We start from the raw sequence: 16,624 nt of genomic DNA on the forward strand, positions 1-16,624 counted from the left end.
TTTTACATCTATGTAAATATACCTTTTAGTAAATCTTCGAGTACTTTTAGTAAACCTTTGAAGCGTTAAGTATCTCATCCACTACTATAGTTAGTGCTAACTGAACATAATTATATCAGCCGGCGTATTATGGATGGCTTTATCCACGTGATAAAATAACTGTCACTTTTTATCGCCGCGGGATAGAAAGTGACGGATACCGTTTTATCACGCTGTCACGTAGACAAGAACGACCATCATATCCGTGCAGTTTCTTTTAGAACTATCATAAATACTGAAAAATAATTGCTTCAAACACGTTTAAAAGGTTGATAAACACGGGTTTTAACCGTGGTACCACGGCTTTTGTACCACGGGGGACCACGGGTAATTTTTTTCCCCGTATTTTCCCCGTAGACCCCACTGCTCCAGTTTTAAGTTATCGTTTTGAATACGAAACTTTCCGTGGGCCCACGGGTCATTCCTCGAAAAAAGAAATTCCCCGTAGTCCCACTGCAATAGATTTGTCATGCATCCTTCAGAACTTAATATTGTTTTTTTAATTCTACGTAAACAGCTTCGTTCAAGTAGGTATTTAGTTTTCAGTCGAAGCATATTTTCAAGGCATGAGGAAAATGTAACATTGCTGCGTTTATTAAATGTTATTTCGGATACTGAGAAATATATGGAAACTACGATTCCAAATAAGCGTAGAACTCAATATGTTTAACGTGACGAGTTTATACAACTGACTATAACTCACGAAATTCCAATCGGACATGCCCTTGAAAAGTTAAGTTAAATTTTTATTTTGGTGCTTTGTTTTACTAAAACTAATAAAAAAGTGTGACCAATTAAAGCCATTTTAGTTCATACAAAGTTTTATTTAAGTCTCAGACATTTTGGACACAATTCACTAACAATTGGACCGAAGTGTTTATGGAAGCTATTGTGTTTCTAAAAATACGAACGACGTCATTTGTGTACTCCTGTCCAAAATCGCTAAGAGTGTCTTGAGTTTGTGATAGTTGAACCCAGTTCTTCTCTTCCAAGTGCTGCTGACAAATGCGACATTTCGGAGGCAAATAAAAGTTATGCCCAAGTAATATTTTGGCCTTCTCGATGTCCGGAACTTCCAATAAATTTATGACATAGGTAGTGACGCAGGGCATAAATCATAAAGTGCTAAGAGATTGTATATCTAATATAACAACAATAAGATATATTGTTGTAATCTAATCTGCAAAATATAACAGCGGTGGTCAACGGGTAAAACACAGTTTTTTTCAATTACCCGTAGTCCCATTTCGGTGCAGTGGGTCTACGGGGAAAAAAAATTACCCGTGGTCCCCCGTGGTACAAAAGCCGTGGTACCACGGTTAAAACCCGGATAAACAGTGTTCTCCAGCAGCGGTATCATGGTAGCATTTTTATCAACTGGCATGCCATGCGTCACTTTCGCACTTACGTATTGTCTAGAACGTGACAGGCATGGTGACAAATGATAAAGAGCCAACCATCTTAGCCCTACTGTACCAAGGAAATGCAGCATTTTCTGCTCTTATTTTATTTACAGGTTCGATAGGTAAGGTTAGTACTAGGTAGTTTTAATTAAGGAACTAGAAAAAAAATATTAGTACTTTATTTGATCTGTCAGGTCCACTAAAACATTCAATTTGGGGCAGCCATTTTACGTTCGATAACTACGCAATTCGGTTTTTAGTAAACTTGGTAATTACCAACCATTTTTGACTATATTTGCTGTAGATAAGTTGAACTAAGTTTTATTTAGGAAATCTTATTTATTAAAATACATTATGATACGGAGGAATTACTAATAGTCGTAAATGATTACCTAGCAGTAAGAGCAACCACTGTACATTTTTTTTTTATAATTTATTTGTAATTGTTATATAAGTAAATTTGTCTGCCGTTGTCTGATAGCGTAACAAAAAGAGATATGACTCTCTGTATATAACAATTAAAACTGTTTCAGAAAATTTGATAGCGAATTGTCGCAACTAGCTCTATTTGGAAAAGTATTCAAGGGTTCAGATAATTATGGCGCCTGGTTTCATACGCTACTGGTGATACCGACGAAGTAATTATTTATTTGATCTCATTATCAATCCGAAATAAATATTGATGATCTAATTTCATCAACTATCCGGTCTCACCCAAACTTGGACTACCACAGCAAATTGTGTCTTACAAAGAGTGACTTTACCCGTTACGTAACTAATCGCATACGTTACTATAACTACAAATTAACTATCAAGGCAGTTCTGAGGGCCTACCGCGAACCCCGTTCGACATGTTGCCTCCCTGTCACACTTACGTACAAATTTACAAGTGCGACAAAGAAGCAATACATCGAACGTGGTTCGCGGTAGGCCCCTGTAACATAACATTGGCAGCTGCAACTAAATGAACGGGAACAACTGACCCTGTAATTAATTTCTGCAATACGTTTTCTCGCCACAAATAGAGCTTCCCTTCGACTCGACGTGCCTCGGTATTCTGAAAGCCAAATATTGTAATTAGACTGATGATGGTGGTATTGTATTCATCTCCTTTCTCTATTTGAGCTATTGTTAGTAATAGCATAGAAATTTTGATAATTATAAATACTAAAAAAATATTAAATGTAATTTTTCTAGGCACAATAGATGTATCTGTTTGGATCAAAAATAAATTGAAATAGGCCACCATGTTAGTATTAAAATACAGTATATCATATTAACGGCTTATATGACTTGGAAGTCAGTGTATCACTTGAAGAAAATGCGCTCAATTTTTTATTATACTGTAACTCTACATCGTCATTAGCGCATCTGAGAATAGGCCCATAGTTCTCGGCCTCGCGGCAGCGGATCGTACACTTAGTTGGCAGATAGGCCGCAAGGGGTATTTTACAAGTATAGGTATCTAACTCTCTTCCAACTTTTGACTTTTCTAAAGCTTCACATTTATTTTTATACTTATAGGTTGAGAATGTAATAAGTTTTGTTATGTTTGTTTTTATTTATTTCGTTTAGTTTAAATAAATGTTGAAATTTTACGAACAACTGCCACAGAATTTGTTAGAAGCTTTGATGTGATGTATAAAAAATCACATTGATAAATAAATCTGCGTGAGACTTCTGTTAAAATAGCGATATAGAACTTCATTTTACCTCCACATACCCAAATGAAAGTAAAAAAAAAATGTATTAAGTTACAGGCTCAATAGTTTAGAAGCTCGTGAAACAACTTTATCGCAAACAGGAATCGCCCCACCTCTAGTGGGGAGAATTGGACATAGTTCACTGACAGGTGGTGATTGTAGCTATTAGACACACTGATGATTTTTCCCATTTCAGAAATCAACACAATACGTCAGTTATGGCGAGTCGATAAAGTGCCCGTGTCGAATACTAGTGCAGCGTCGAGCACTAGTACCTACTTCTGCCTTATTACCTATACCTAATATGCACCTTTCATTTTTCGCTTTGCCGTTGGTGGATCAGAGTTGAAGGAAATAAGAAATGTAGTAAATAGGTACCTATACAATTAAATTCAGCTGCAGATATATTTGATCACCTTGCTAACGAAATTCTATGCTTGCACATAAATTTCTCACTGACAAAAATGGAATCCCACATGCACAAAGAAAAATAATGCAGAAAATCAAAAGATAAAACATTTTATTTCGCACTAAGGGCAGAGCGAAGCCCATGATTTATATTCCACGTTTACACGGAGCTAAGTTTTCCGATTTCTAACGAACAACTCATAGAATGGGTGCTTTTTATTTTAGATTCCAATATATTTTTGTAGCTGGTTGTTGTTAAAGTCCAGGGGTTATTTTAAAATAGAAATCCTTTTGACTTCAGCGAGTAGCAAATTGACGTCGTTATTTCTATCTTTGCTTTTTTGTCATTACCAGAGCGCTCCTGTAATTTATATTTCTAGTGTTAATTATTAACACATATTATGCACAGTGAAAACTGGATCATAATAAAGAAAAGTGAACGATAAAAATGTCCAGTTCTTGGATAGGTATTTAAGTGACAAAGTATTTGGAAACAAAAACTATGTAGTGTTAGTAAATTAACAATTGTATTTAGTACCTTAAGAGTAGTTAAGTGTAGTATATTTCTGTTATATATGTTTTAGTGAGAGCTGTTAAGGAAATAAGTGAATGTCCTTAGTGTGTCTCTGTAAACTTATCTCCTGCTCACTTATTTCTGTTTGCTTTCCAAATAAATAAAATAAAATAAAACATACCTACAATAATTTCTTTCGCTAATCAAAGACCAATCCGAACGTACACAGACAGTTTTTTTTATTATATTTTCATCGTGTTATTTAGATATTGTGCGTCTTGCCCGCGCCAAAATATGGACAAGTACGAGCAAAATGCACGATAACGGAATGACGTCAGTTAAATGTCATCACGGAAGAAAGAATGAGCGCGCCGCGCTAATGTCATTCTGGTATCAATGCACGTTCGAGTTGGCCTCATAGACATACAATATATAGTTGGTCAAACCAATTTGTCTGTCAGTAGGTAAGAACCAGAAAAACATCCTTTTCTTTTGGGTGCTAGTGCTAGTACTAGTGTAAGACAAAGATAGTATGACTCTCTCTGTCTCTGATTGAAATGAGACAGCCTTTTGTCAAACTATACATACAAATTTATAATAAGTGTGCCCAGCAATAGTACCCACCTAATAGTAACTAAATACTAGAGTCTTGAAACTCCAAATAATGCTAGTTCATTGAATACGTTGCTACTCCATTAGATCGTCAAACCCAATGCATACTAAATACGCAAACTACGTGTTCAACAAAAACAGTGAATACATAATTAATGTTCCTCTTTAAAGTGGATGAGAAATTCAAACAAAAACGATGGGTCCATAAAATTTCCAAGTCTGCATTCGTTTACAGCGCACTCTTTTTCTGGACTTAGCCTTAAATTGCATGCTATTTTGAAATAGAATAATGTCCCCGTGGTATGATAAAATTATGCATTTTTTTTAAACTAGCTATTGATTGTTGCACTGTGCGTTAGTATTAACTATGTGTTAGCGGGAAAACCCGTGTTAAGTGAAAACGCAGTTTCCCTGGTTAAGACACTAGTCTTGATAAGGCTACTAAGACTAGAGTAGGGAGACCGAGGTGAGTTGTTACAGAGGAGAGTTGTGACATTGTTGATTTTTTGGAATCTATTAACTAAAAACAAGGTCGCAATAGCGCGCGTTTGTTGGTTCAAGTTACGAGCTAACAAACGCACACTGTTGCGAGCTCGCTAACAGTCATTAGATTCCAAAAAATCGACAATGTCACAATTCTCCTCTGTCACAACTCACCTCGGTCTACCTACCGTCTCCCTTCTAGAAGTAGCGCCCTCGGAGTACCCAACTGGCGTGAAGTGCCGCAGAATAAATAGGGTAGAGTGGCGTTCTCTGGTGTCAGAGACTTCTTGTTACAATAGAAATTCGCGTTTTTATTTATTAAGATTCTTTTTAAGTTAGGGCGTTAATGTTACGCAATAAATTTCGCCATTTGTATGTACATTATTGTATATATATTGTGCAATAAAGTTTAAATAAATAAATAAATTTTGAGTGGGTATTCTGAGGGACACAAACTACTAAAACGCCACGCGACGCAGTACCTAAGTACAGTACGTATTATTCGAATGAAATGTATATACGTAGACCCTACTAAATGAGAGCACACGCCATTCTTTTTTTAATTTTTATAATAATGTTGTAACTGTCGTGCGTATATTAAAAATAATAACAACGAAGAAGGGGCTTCATATATTTTTGATTATATCGCGTTATTTTCCTTAACGGAAAACGTAGGTAGGTATGAAGATTTTTACCAATCTTTTAGAAGCCACAATCAGTAAGAAATACTTAATTGAAATTTATCAAAACTGAAAGACATAACAATATTATTTCCACATTACCTCTGATTATTTATTTTTAACTTTTATACTAATCTTAGCTTCCGTATAATAAAAGTTAACTAATTTCAAAAGTCACAGCTAATTCTGGTTTCGTGTTTAAACCCAGTTTACGATACTTGGCGTGAAACACGATGTATGCTCACTCGCGGCATCTACACGTTTTAAAGACGGTTCTCAAGTTGTTATTCAGTGGACAGCGAGACGGTGAAAACTTTCGCAAGTTCCGGCGTCTCTTAGCGGTACGTAAGTAACTAGTTGTGGTAAACAAGATTTTTAGTGTATTACTAGAGATACATTTAGGTATAAATCCTAATATGAACCTAATTATGACATATTACTATGAGCTTTACGTACCTACATAAATATACAGTGTGGAAAGATAAGACGGGCCCTGGAGGGAAGCTACCTTAAATCCTTAAGCTGGCTCATTTTACTTAAAGGAGACATTCCTTTATTTAAAAAAAAAAACAAAACAGCATTCAAAGATTTTCTAAACCTCGCTTGCCTCGCCCGGGACTAGAACCGACTAAAAATTACAAAAAATAAAATCTCACAATTTTATTCTACTAGTCGATACAGTTAATGTTAATGATAACATTTCTCCAAGAAACATTAGGTCTTAACTAGACTCGTCTGTCGTATAAAATATCCATAAAATCTAATATTTAGTACTCAAGATTTTTTTAGACAAGCCAAATTGAAGAAAAAAAGAAAAAAAACTTTTAATGTAGTGACAAAACAAAATATTTTAAAAGAACTTTATTTTTAAATTAATAGATAGCCGTTCTCTTTTTAAAATGTGCTTCTTAGATAGTCTCCAATATAATAATTCAGTTGCCAAATAAATATTTGGTACCTGTCTAAAAATAAACAAAAGCTGTAACGGTATTAAAATACAACTCATATTGATATATGTTAAGGCTCCGTTTTAGTTGCCAAACTATTCATTTTAGTAGCCATTTCTATTATTTTAAACTACCCAAATTCGATTAATTAGTTCACCGGTTAAATACGTGCCGTCTTTAAATATGTTATTTGCCTTTCATTGTGTAAGTAATGTAATCCTTTTTTCGTTCATTTCTGCAGTTCTAAGCGTTATTTACTACGTGCATCTTGAAAGCGTGAACAACAATGTCATTAAAACATACTTTGTCGGAAAGGATTGGTTTTATTGCAGACGTTTGAAAACAACGTCCACGAAGAGAAATGTTTTACAAAGTAACTTATTGGACTTCGTTGCATGTTACTAAATGCTTATGGGGGGTTGAAGATTTCGCGCTGTTCTTCTAGCATTTTCACCCCGAAATTTTAAACTTTGTGAAGTTTCCTTGTCTCTTCTTTTTGGGATATTGAGGACAACTTATTGTCACCTTACACGAATCTTGGCTATAACCGAGAAAATCGAAGTTCGCAAATTGCGGGCATTTTTCTCTGTCACTCTAATTACGCCTTCATCGGAGTAAAAGCAAGAGCAATTGCGAAAAACTCTCTGGAAGATCCTCAACTAGGGGAGTACCTTACAGAATACTACAGTCATAATACCATTCTTACGTACTCAGCAGTTATGTACCTACCTAGTATTCCTACGTTACACCATCGCCATAAATTACCTGGCAAAATTACAGTAGGAAATAAACTAGCTTCGGATACCAAATAACTTGAGCTAGCTTTAACCAAATTTCGTGTTTTATCTGTACACATTCAACTAAACTACCAACCAAACAACACGTCGACGTATTTGTTCTAGCCAACTTACCAACTGATCAACATCAACGTCTGAATAAGATATATGACATCGGACGTTGTTACTCAATAAAGCTTTCATACGGAGTTAGTCGAACCGCTTTGGAGTTAATCGTTTCCCAGCAGAGTTAAATCAAGGCTTATAGGAAACTGTGCTAGTTTGTGAAAGCATCGTGTTACTAAGTACCAGCAGCCTTAGTGCACGTCTACACCGCTCGTGATTAACAGTTTTACGATCGCACCAAAGACGTTTCTACTAAGTAACATATTTATCTAATACCTGTGTGTATAAACGGATAAACTATAAACTAAAGTGTAATGTTCTTTTTTATTTCCAAAAATAATTCTGTAATTATAGTATTTGTTCAGCACTTTCACGTTCAGGACTTCGACGTTGATCCATTCTCGGTTTAACTAACCAGAATTTTACAATGTGTGATACTGTAATTTTCAGGATGACGTAAAAATGTATTTAGTAGGGAAGCCAATAATGAATTGATATTCCATTAAGTTTCAACATAGAAGATACCAGGTCATAACTCATAATCAAACCTGAAATACAAACGACCAAAAAATACGGATTCACTTGGCTCAGTAAGAACGCTTAAATATGAATGTGCTCATGGAACCGTTAGTAAATCGGGAGGCCTTTACGAACTTTAAAGGTCACAACTTGATTTATCGATATAATACGAACATAACACTTCGCGCAGTCCATCTCGCTCGAACTTATTGGTGCACTTGAAATGCATTGCTAGTCGTATCAAACAGTAACAAATCGAGTTAATGTTTATAATGTTCTAATAAGCATCCAAGTAAGGGCGCGATTGTGTTTGAGACGAAATACGAGAATTATGCGGGTGCAAGTTTTCTTTTGAGTACATTCCTGTACTGAGCTCTTAGTAAATCTGCACCCGTGCAGTTTGTTACAAAAGTTTTACTTTTTTAATACAAATTTTCTACTCTAGCACTCTAATTTGTAGATTAAATGACTGCCAGTGTGATCGAAAATTATATGAGCCCCTTTGCCCTTACGCAAGTTTCATTCATGCTCAACTCCAAAGCTTCGGTTTTTTCTTTGACTTCGGCGAACAGCCTGCCTTGTGGCTCGCATTACATATGTGCTTTCACACGGCGGCCTGGGAGCAAATTTTTGAATTTCGACTGTTCGATTTCGTAATTTTTCTTTAATATATTTCCACTACTACGAGTATACTCTGTATCTTTAGGTATTTAAAAAAAAAGTAAACAAAATCTAGCCTCAAATGGCTCCCTAAGCCAGTAATGTTGAGGGAAGATGAAAATATTCGTGATCAAATAATGTAAGTTAAAGTCAGATCGTTCTGTGACAGATCCAGGCTTTTTGTATTTGGTTGGTTAACCAATAAATGTTAACTACCCGAAAATGTACAAATTGTTTGTTTACTTTTATTTAGTTTTTGCTTTAATTTTATAATTGTTTAGACCTATATTATAATTTTAATTTTATTTTAATTTGTATTTCAATTTTAACTGTATAATTCTAATTTTATTTGACATGTAAATTGGCTTTATGATTAAATGAGTATGAACCTAAAGATACTGACTATAAGCATTTAAATTCTACTACTTAATATAATTATATATAAGCTGGGCGTCCTAAATAAGGTGAAGCGATACTTCACACCTGGACAGCTTCTAACACTTTACAAAGCTCAAGTCCGGTCGTGTATGGAGTATTGCAGCCACCTGTGGGATGGCTCAGCTAAATACCAACTCGCCGCTTTGGACTCAGTGGAGCGCAGAGCCAGGAGGATGATTGGCGACAAGAAGCTAACGGCTAAGCTTCAGTCTTTGGCCCATCGGCGGAAAGTCGCCAGCCTGTCGGTATTCTACAGGTTGCACTTCGGGGAGTGTACCCAAGAGCTACACGAGCTTATTCCACCGTCCCCATTCTACCATCGGACTTTTAGACGCACGGCCGGTTTCCATCCTTACTTGGTAGATATTCCACCAATTCGCACGAAGCGCTTTGCTTCTACTTTCCTTATGCGCACTGCCAAGGAATGGAATTCCTTGCCGGCGTCTATATTTCCGTGTTCTTATAACCCGGCAACCTTCAAATCAAGAGTGAACAGGCACCTTCTGGGCGAGCTCGCTCCATCGTAGGCCACGTCTACGCCTCGGCTAGTCTGTGGCCATGAGTAAGCCCATTCATAATAAAAAAAAAAAATTGAAAACGATTGGTCAATACCACTAGATTCCCAATATCTATTGCATGTATTTAAAAATTATCAATTCGCCGTTTTTTTTTTCAGAATTCCGAGTGACAAAATCGAACGCTCGATATTCAAAAATTTACATTTGAACTCCCTTCGTGCCCCGTACCTATAGTATAAAAATATGTACATATAATATTTTCATAATAATATAATATTTTTCAAATTAGAAATTAAATCAAAATTGTAATAAGAGAGCGAAATTTGTAGTACTACAATAATAATATAAAGTATTTAAATATCTACTTAGATATTTAAATACTTTATTTTCTATGTATATATATATTTTTTTCCAACGAAAGCTTGCATCAGATATACTTACATAGACGTATATTACGTAGGTACTATGGAGTGTAGAAGTAAAGGAGAGCTATCTTTTATGATAAGACGGTTGTAAAAGTGTCCAGCTGTCAGTATAAAGAATAGTTCGAAATCTCTCCGGTGGCGCTAGTAGGTAGCACCGGGAACTAACATGAATTTAGACCTTATTGACTGAGTGAAGTGCGCTGTCAGTTTTTTGAAATTTTATTAAAAATTTTCATAAAGTGATTTATTTAATTTAGGATTTCCTTGTGCAGTAAAACTAGCCGCCCCTGTCTCAGCACGCATCATATAGACTGCCACCTCTGTTATCTAGCCACCTCGGGCCTGGGCTTACCAGGCCTTAAGCCCCACATTCACACTCCTACCTTGTAGGCCGCCTCGTAGTCCGCCTCGTTGGGTAGGATTGTGTATGGGGGTTGCGGACTACGAGCCGTCCTACAAACGGCTAAACGGTAGGACGACTCGTAGTCCGCAACCCCCATACACAATCCTACCCAACGACGTGGACTACGAGGCGGCCTACAAGGTAGGAGTGTGAATGTGGGGCTTTAGGGCAAATCCACCGCTATAGGATATATTTTCTATAGTAAAAATGGGAAAAGTTTGCATCGTAAACAGTTGCCAAAGTGGGCGTAAGAGGAAAAAACAGAAAAATGTTACGAAATCCGTATCTTTTTTCCAACCAACGGTAAGTATGTAATTTTCACTACACCTTATAAAACAAAGTCCCCCGCCGCGACTGTCTGTTCGTGGGTTTGAATGTATCTTTGCGATAAACAAACTACAGGACGGTTTCAGTTCGATTTTCATGTATCAATAGAGTGATTCTTGAGGAAGGTTTACGTATATAATTTGTTGACTATAGTTCGTTTTTTTTAGCATTAGAAAGAACTTGCAAGAAGGTAAGCGATTTTGACATGTCTTTTAATTGAAAAACGCTTTTTAAAATTCAAAAACTATTACTGATGAAAGCAGAATAATATAAATGATCGTATTAGATTCATAATTGTTACATATTTGCCGTAACTTATTTTTAAAATGTGTTTTTCAATTAAAAGACACATCAAGATTGTTTACCTAATTTCTAATGCTAAAAAAAACGAACTATAGTGCGAAGCCGGTCGCTAGTTATTTAATAAAATATTATATTGTGATTTTTATATTTTTCTTATAAAATTCACAATTTCACTTCAACAATTCTTCATTTTTCTATTAATTCTCAGACTCCGGCACGGTTAGAAAGTTGGAAAAAGTCGTTAGGAATTGCATTAAAAGCAAATGATTATATTTGCCATCTTCATTTTAAAGAAGAAAATATAAATATGTACGAAAAGTTAACTATTAAAGGAGAGCTCAAATATATTCCTACACAAAGAAAAACGCTTAAGGAAGAAGCTGTGCCCACGATTGAGCATCAGTTTATTCCCATTCCCGAACATGAACTCCAAGCCAATACTATTCACATAGAGGAATCTTTCGAACCATACCCCAATCAACCTAAGGACGAGCAGCAACAACAAATCAATGCCGAGCAACAGGAATTATCAGAAGATCAAAATGATTCTAATAATTTAATGGATTATGAAATGATACAACAGGACTTTGCGGAACCATTGTTTAGTCAATATCAGGATACTAATGTAACAATTAATCCAATAGAGAATTTTAAAAGTAAGTTTCGGGCATTTTCGTTGTTGCCGCCTTTTTGGCTACATGCAGAAAATCCTAATGGGCTGGAATTTATGCGAATGGATCCAAAAACTCAGAAGATTAAACATCATATACGTTTAAACGATGATCTAACTGTCACTGTAAGTGTTTATTAATGTAACAATAAAATTCGGTTGGCATGATTTGAATTTGTAACGAAACATAATTGCTATTTAATTGCAGGTAATTTTTCCCAATAATGAACAATTGCCACTAAAGGAGAAAATTAATTCATATGACAACACCTACGATTACTTAAAATCGGTTGAAAGATGGCCTTTGTGCGTTGGTACTCAGATTGACGACAATAAGTAAGTTTTGGTAGATTGTTAACCAAGGGATGAACGCAGTGAGAGTATAGTCCGAGGCTAAAATGATGCCATTCACCCGAGTTAAACACTCTACTTTTCATTTCGAATACGAGGAACCTAGCCCCAAAGCTTGTACTATGGGTGTAGGCGATAATACAACTGTTTGCAGTCGTCTTATGAATATATATACCATAATGTAACAGTTGTATTTAAAATAAAAGGATAACTCGTAAGCCTAATAACTTTGATTTTATTTAACATTTTTGTCATTAAAAATATTGTATGTAACGGTACATTAAATAGGTCTTAATTCTTGAACCTATCCTATTAAAACTCGACTTTTATGTGTATTTTAAGAACCCTTATTATGTAGGTACCTGTAGATTAAAGCACTATTTATACATAAACAATGGTACAGGAGAATAATAAAAGATAAAAACGAATTTATCTAATATATAATTACATCAATTTTCAGATTTTGTAAAGGTGTGATTATTGGTGATGATACTTACGAAAGAAATCAACAGTACCCAAGATGTAAATCTTGTCGAATATTACGAAATCGTTTGCAGAACCGTAATTCCACTTCAACTCTATTACAAAAAATGGCAGAAGCTAAACGGCGCGCTTCAAATCTTGTACATAAATGCAAGCGTCTGAAGAGGACGGTAAGTCTTATGCCGGCTACATACGTAACGATAAATCGTTGCGATAAAACTGTGCAGTCCGACTGTGCAGATAAATCGAACCGTGTGTATGACAAATCGTTACGATAATCGACAATCGGACAATCGGACTGCACAGTTTTATCGCAACGATTTATCGTTACGTATGTAGCCGGCATTAAAGCCGTAACAGACTACCGCACCGCGCCACGACCTTAATGGTGCGGTTAAAATATCTCTTTCACGCTCCAAATTATAGCTACATCCTTAGCCCCCTCCAGACTATGCGCGTGAATCGCGGGCGAAGCCGCGAACGCGAGTGTGGAGTCGATTTCGCAGGTCTGCGTTCTGGACTCCACACTCGCGTTCGCGGCTTCGCCCGCGATTCACGCGCATAGTCTGGAGGGGGCTCTTAACGCACGTACGGCGACCACCTTACGACTATCGGTACGTGCGCCGCACCGCACTAAAGTCGCGGTATGGTGCGGTAGTCTGTTACGGCTTTTTATCAAAAACATATTAAATAAATAAATATTAGGGAACATCTAAAGGCCCCTGTACACAATGGGCCAGCGCCGGCCAGGCCAAGGGACGCTGCCATGCGGTAGAATGAGGTAGCAATATCACTTGCTCCCTCTAACGCATAAATGCGTCCCCCAGACTGGCCCACGCTGGCCCATTGTGTACTGGCCTTTACACAGGTCAACCTAGCCCCAAACTAAGCAAAAGTTGTACTATGGGTACTAGGCGACGCTATAATATACTGTATTTGTATAATTGAAGACGTAAAATAATACAAAAAGAAACTTGAGCAAGAAGTTTTCATACATATTTTTCGAAATCATTTCGAAGTCCCTTAAGGCGTATCCAGATTAGTAAATTTTTCGCCAATCTGATTCAATTGCCCGATCGAATCAGGATCGAAGTGCGGATGCAAATACCAATTTGGCTCGCCGAATTCAACCGCCGATAATGACCGATATTACCGATAAAATGAAGTGCAGATGCAAGAATACCAATTTGTGAGGCCAGTCTGGATACCATTTCTGGATTTTTTCAATGTAGAGGGCTCTAATATCACCATAAATCTAAAATTAGAGATTGACGCCAATTTCATTTCTGATAAAATCAACCGATTTGATCAGTCCCGTCTGGATACCACTTTACTTAGCTGTTGTTTTTTATTCGCACACCCGCTTATAGACCAACAAGAAATTGTAGAAATTAAAAAGTGGCAACATCGTAGTGTCGTCCCTTTCAAATCAATCTAAGAAAACGGGACGACACTACGATGTTGCCACATTTTAATTACTACAATATCTTGTCGGCTTATAACTTTATACATTGTACCTACTTGAGTAACGAATTTCATATCGACCGTTCATATAATTGCAGAATATCCAATTAAGAGAGAAAATTTCCTTGGCTAAGGCGCAGTGTGCAAAGAAATCTGATACCGTAGTACAAGCATCTATTTCAAAACTACCTGAAGAATTTCAAAATGCCGTGAGATCATGTTTTGAAGCCGCGAAAAAAAATAATACAAAAGGTCGTCGATATACGTTAGAATGGATTTATGAGTGCATGTTGATACGTATAAAAAGCAGGAATACGTATGAATTTATACGTAAAAGAAATATTTTACCCCTTCCTTCTGTACAAACTTTAAATAAGTATCTCAGCAAAATCAGCTGTTCTGCATATGGATTCCAATCCTCTACTTTCTTTAGTTTAAAAGAAAGATGTGAGGCGATGAAGAAGGAGGAGAAACGAGGAGTTATTTTAGTGGATGAAATGAAATTAAGTGAAGGCGTTTATTTTGATTCTCAAACCATGAAATTTAATGGTTTTGTTGACCTGGGGCAACACACTCCAGATAATTTAAAAAATACAACAGCGGACCATGCTTTGGTGTTCAAGTTTGTGCCTTTTCGAGGTAGATGGGTTCAAGCCTTAGGTTGCTTTTTATCGAAAAATTCATGCAAAAGCGAACCGCTACATAAACTAGTTTTAGAGTGTATTGTTTTAATGGAAAACAGCGGAATTTGTGTTGATGCTGTCGTGATGGACGGTGCACCTTGGAACCGAGGAGTATGGAAAATATTCGGTGTAAATGAAGACACTGTTAGCTGTGAACACCCTTGTGACTGCTCACGACGGTTATGGATGATTTCAGATTTTAATCATTTAGTGAAATGTTTTCGAACATCTACTTTGGATGATAAGCTACAAGAGTTCAAGGTTAATTAAGAGTAATGCATGAGTAATGATAATTTTAAAAATATACAAGGTGTAATTATTATATCTGACCAAACTCTGAGGGGTGAATATGTAGGTCATACTGAACAACTTTTACTATAGCCAACCCTGAAATCACGAAAAAGAAATCGCCTGTTTAATAGAAAACATTGACTGTACTGATTCACCGCAATATGTATGAGACAGCAGATTTTTTTTCACGATTTCGGGGCTGGTCCCATAGTATAAGTTGTTAAGTATGACCTATATTCACCCCTCAGAGTTTGGTCAGAGATAACAATTTCGCCTTGTATAAAATGATAATACGAAGTCAAACTAATGTAATATTCTTTTTTCAGACCCCTTACGGAACTGTGAAAAAAAGACATTGGGAAGCGGTATTAGAGGAAGAGAATTATCGTCAGCCTAACTTAAAAATCGCTTACAAGTTAACACCAGCGCATTTGAAACCGAAAGGTTTTCAAGTAATGAATGTTCCTCTTGCAACTGAAGTATGTACCTATAAATATAATCAATAATTTTCATTGATTGTCCGGATTTATTTCGTAGGACTTTCGGCTCATCAAAACTAATATTATTAATCTTATAAAAACAGGTGTTTGGTCACGAAATTTCGGTCGCCATGGCTCACTATCAACCCTATTGCGAGGAATTGAAGGATTCAACTGCAACACAAAAATTTATTGATCTTGTATTCAATTTGATACAAGCTATGTCTTCGCGTATACCAAGAGATGCTCTGTACGTGAATGAAAATTGCAGACGAAGAAAGGTAAGAAATAGTTGGCGATTAAAATTAAGGTCAATGCGGAGAAGACCGTCTATCAGCTAAGTCCGTCTACTCACTATAACATTTAAGGGAAGACCGTCATAAAGAAAGACCGGCCGGATGGTGCCTTAAACCAGAAGTAGCCAACCTTTTAATGTATTTTTGTTAGTAGATACCTCTTATAGTGAAGAATAATTTATGCCGATTATAATTAGAATTAATATAATTATGCGTTGCTGGTAGTGAATATTATGTGTTAATGTTAATATGCCGGAACCGCCGCCGCCTCGCAACCTGAATATATCCCTTGGCACCTATACAGCCTATACTGTAATTTTTAGTTTAATATAAAAATTAGGAACATTTAAAAATTTGTATGGAATATATTTTTTGCTCCTTACTAATATCTGTAAATGTCTACTACTGACTATACTTTTGTGTAGAGAAGCGGCCGTCCCCTTTCCTCTTAATATTTCATTGTATAGCTTTGAAGCTTGTTTACTTAATGAAGAAATACTTTTTTCAGGCAATCCAGGAATTTTTAGAATTCCTTGCAGACTGGGAAAAGCTCGAAAAAAAAATACCTGTGTCAAGGAGCACGTTAACTGGATTAAAAGTAACTTTACGGGCAACACTTGAAA

The 16,624-nt window shown here is 36.3% G+C and overlaps 1 protein-coding gene across 2 annotated transcripts; it reads left to right on the forward strand.

Annotated features, from left to right (window-relative positions):
• Positions 1-11,263: 11,263 nt before the first annotated feature.
• On the forward strand, positions 11,264-13,152 carry LOC134668223 (uncharacterized). Of its 2 annotated transcripts, XM_063525724.1 has the most exons (3): positions 11,264-12,080; positions 12,163-12,290; positions 12,766-13,152. In XM_063525724.1, exons 1-3 carry the CDS (start codon positions 11,592-11,594, stop codon positions 13,064-13,066), a joined length of 918 nt encoding a protein of 305 aa, XP_063381794.1. In that variant the 5' UTR covers positions 11,264-11,591; the 3' UTR covers positions 13,067-13,152. The 2 variants fall into 2 exon arrangements, with proteins under 2 accessions (XP_063381794.1, XP_063381795.1); XM_063525725.1 differs by having other exon boundaries at positions 12,163-13,152.
• Positions 13,153-16,624: the final 3,472 nt, after the last annotated feature.

Source organism: Cydia fagiglandana, chromosome 10 (assembly GCF_963556715.1).
Source record: "Cydia fagiglandana chromosome 10, ilCydFagi1.1, whole genome shotgun sequence".
NCBI classification, from domain to species: Eukaryota; Metazoa; Arthropoda; class Insecta; order Lepidoptera; family Tortricidae; genus Cydia; species Cydia fagiglandana.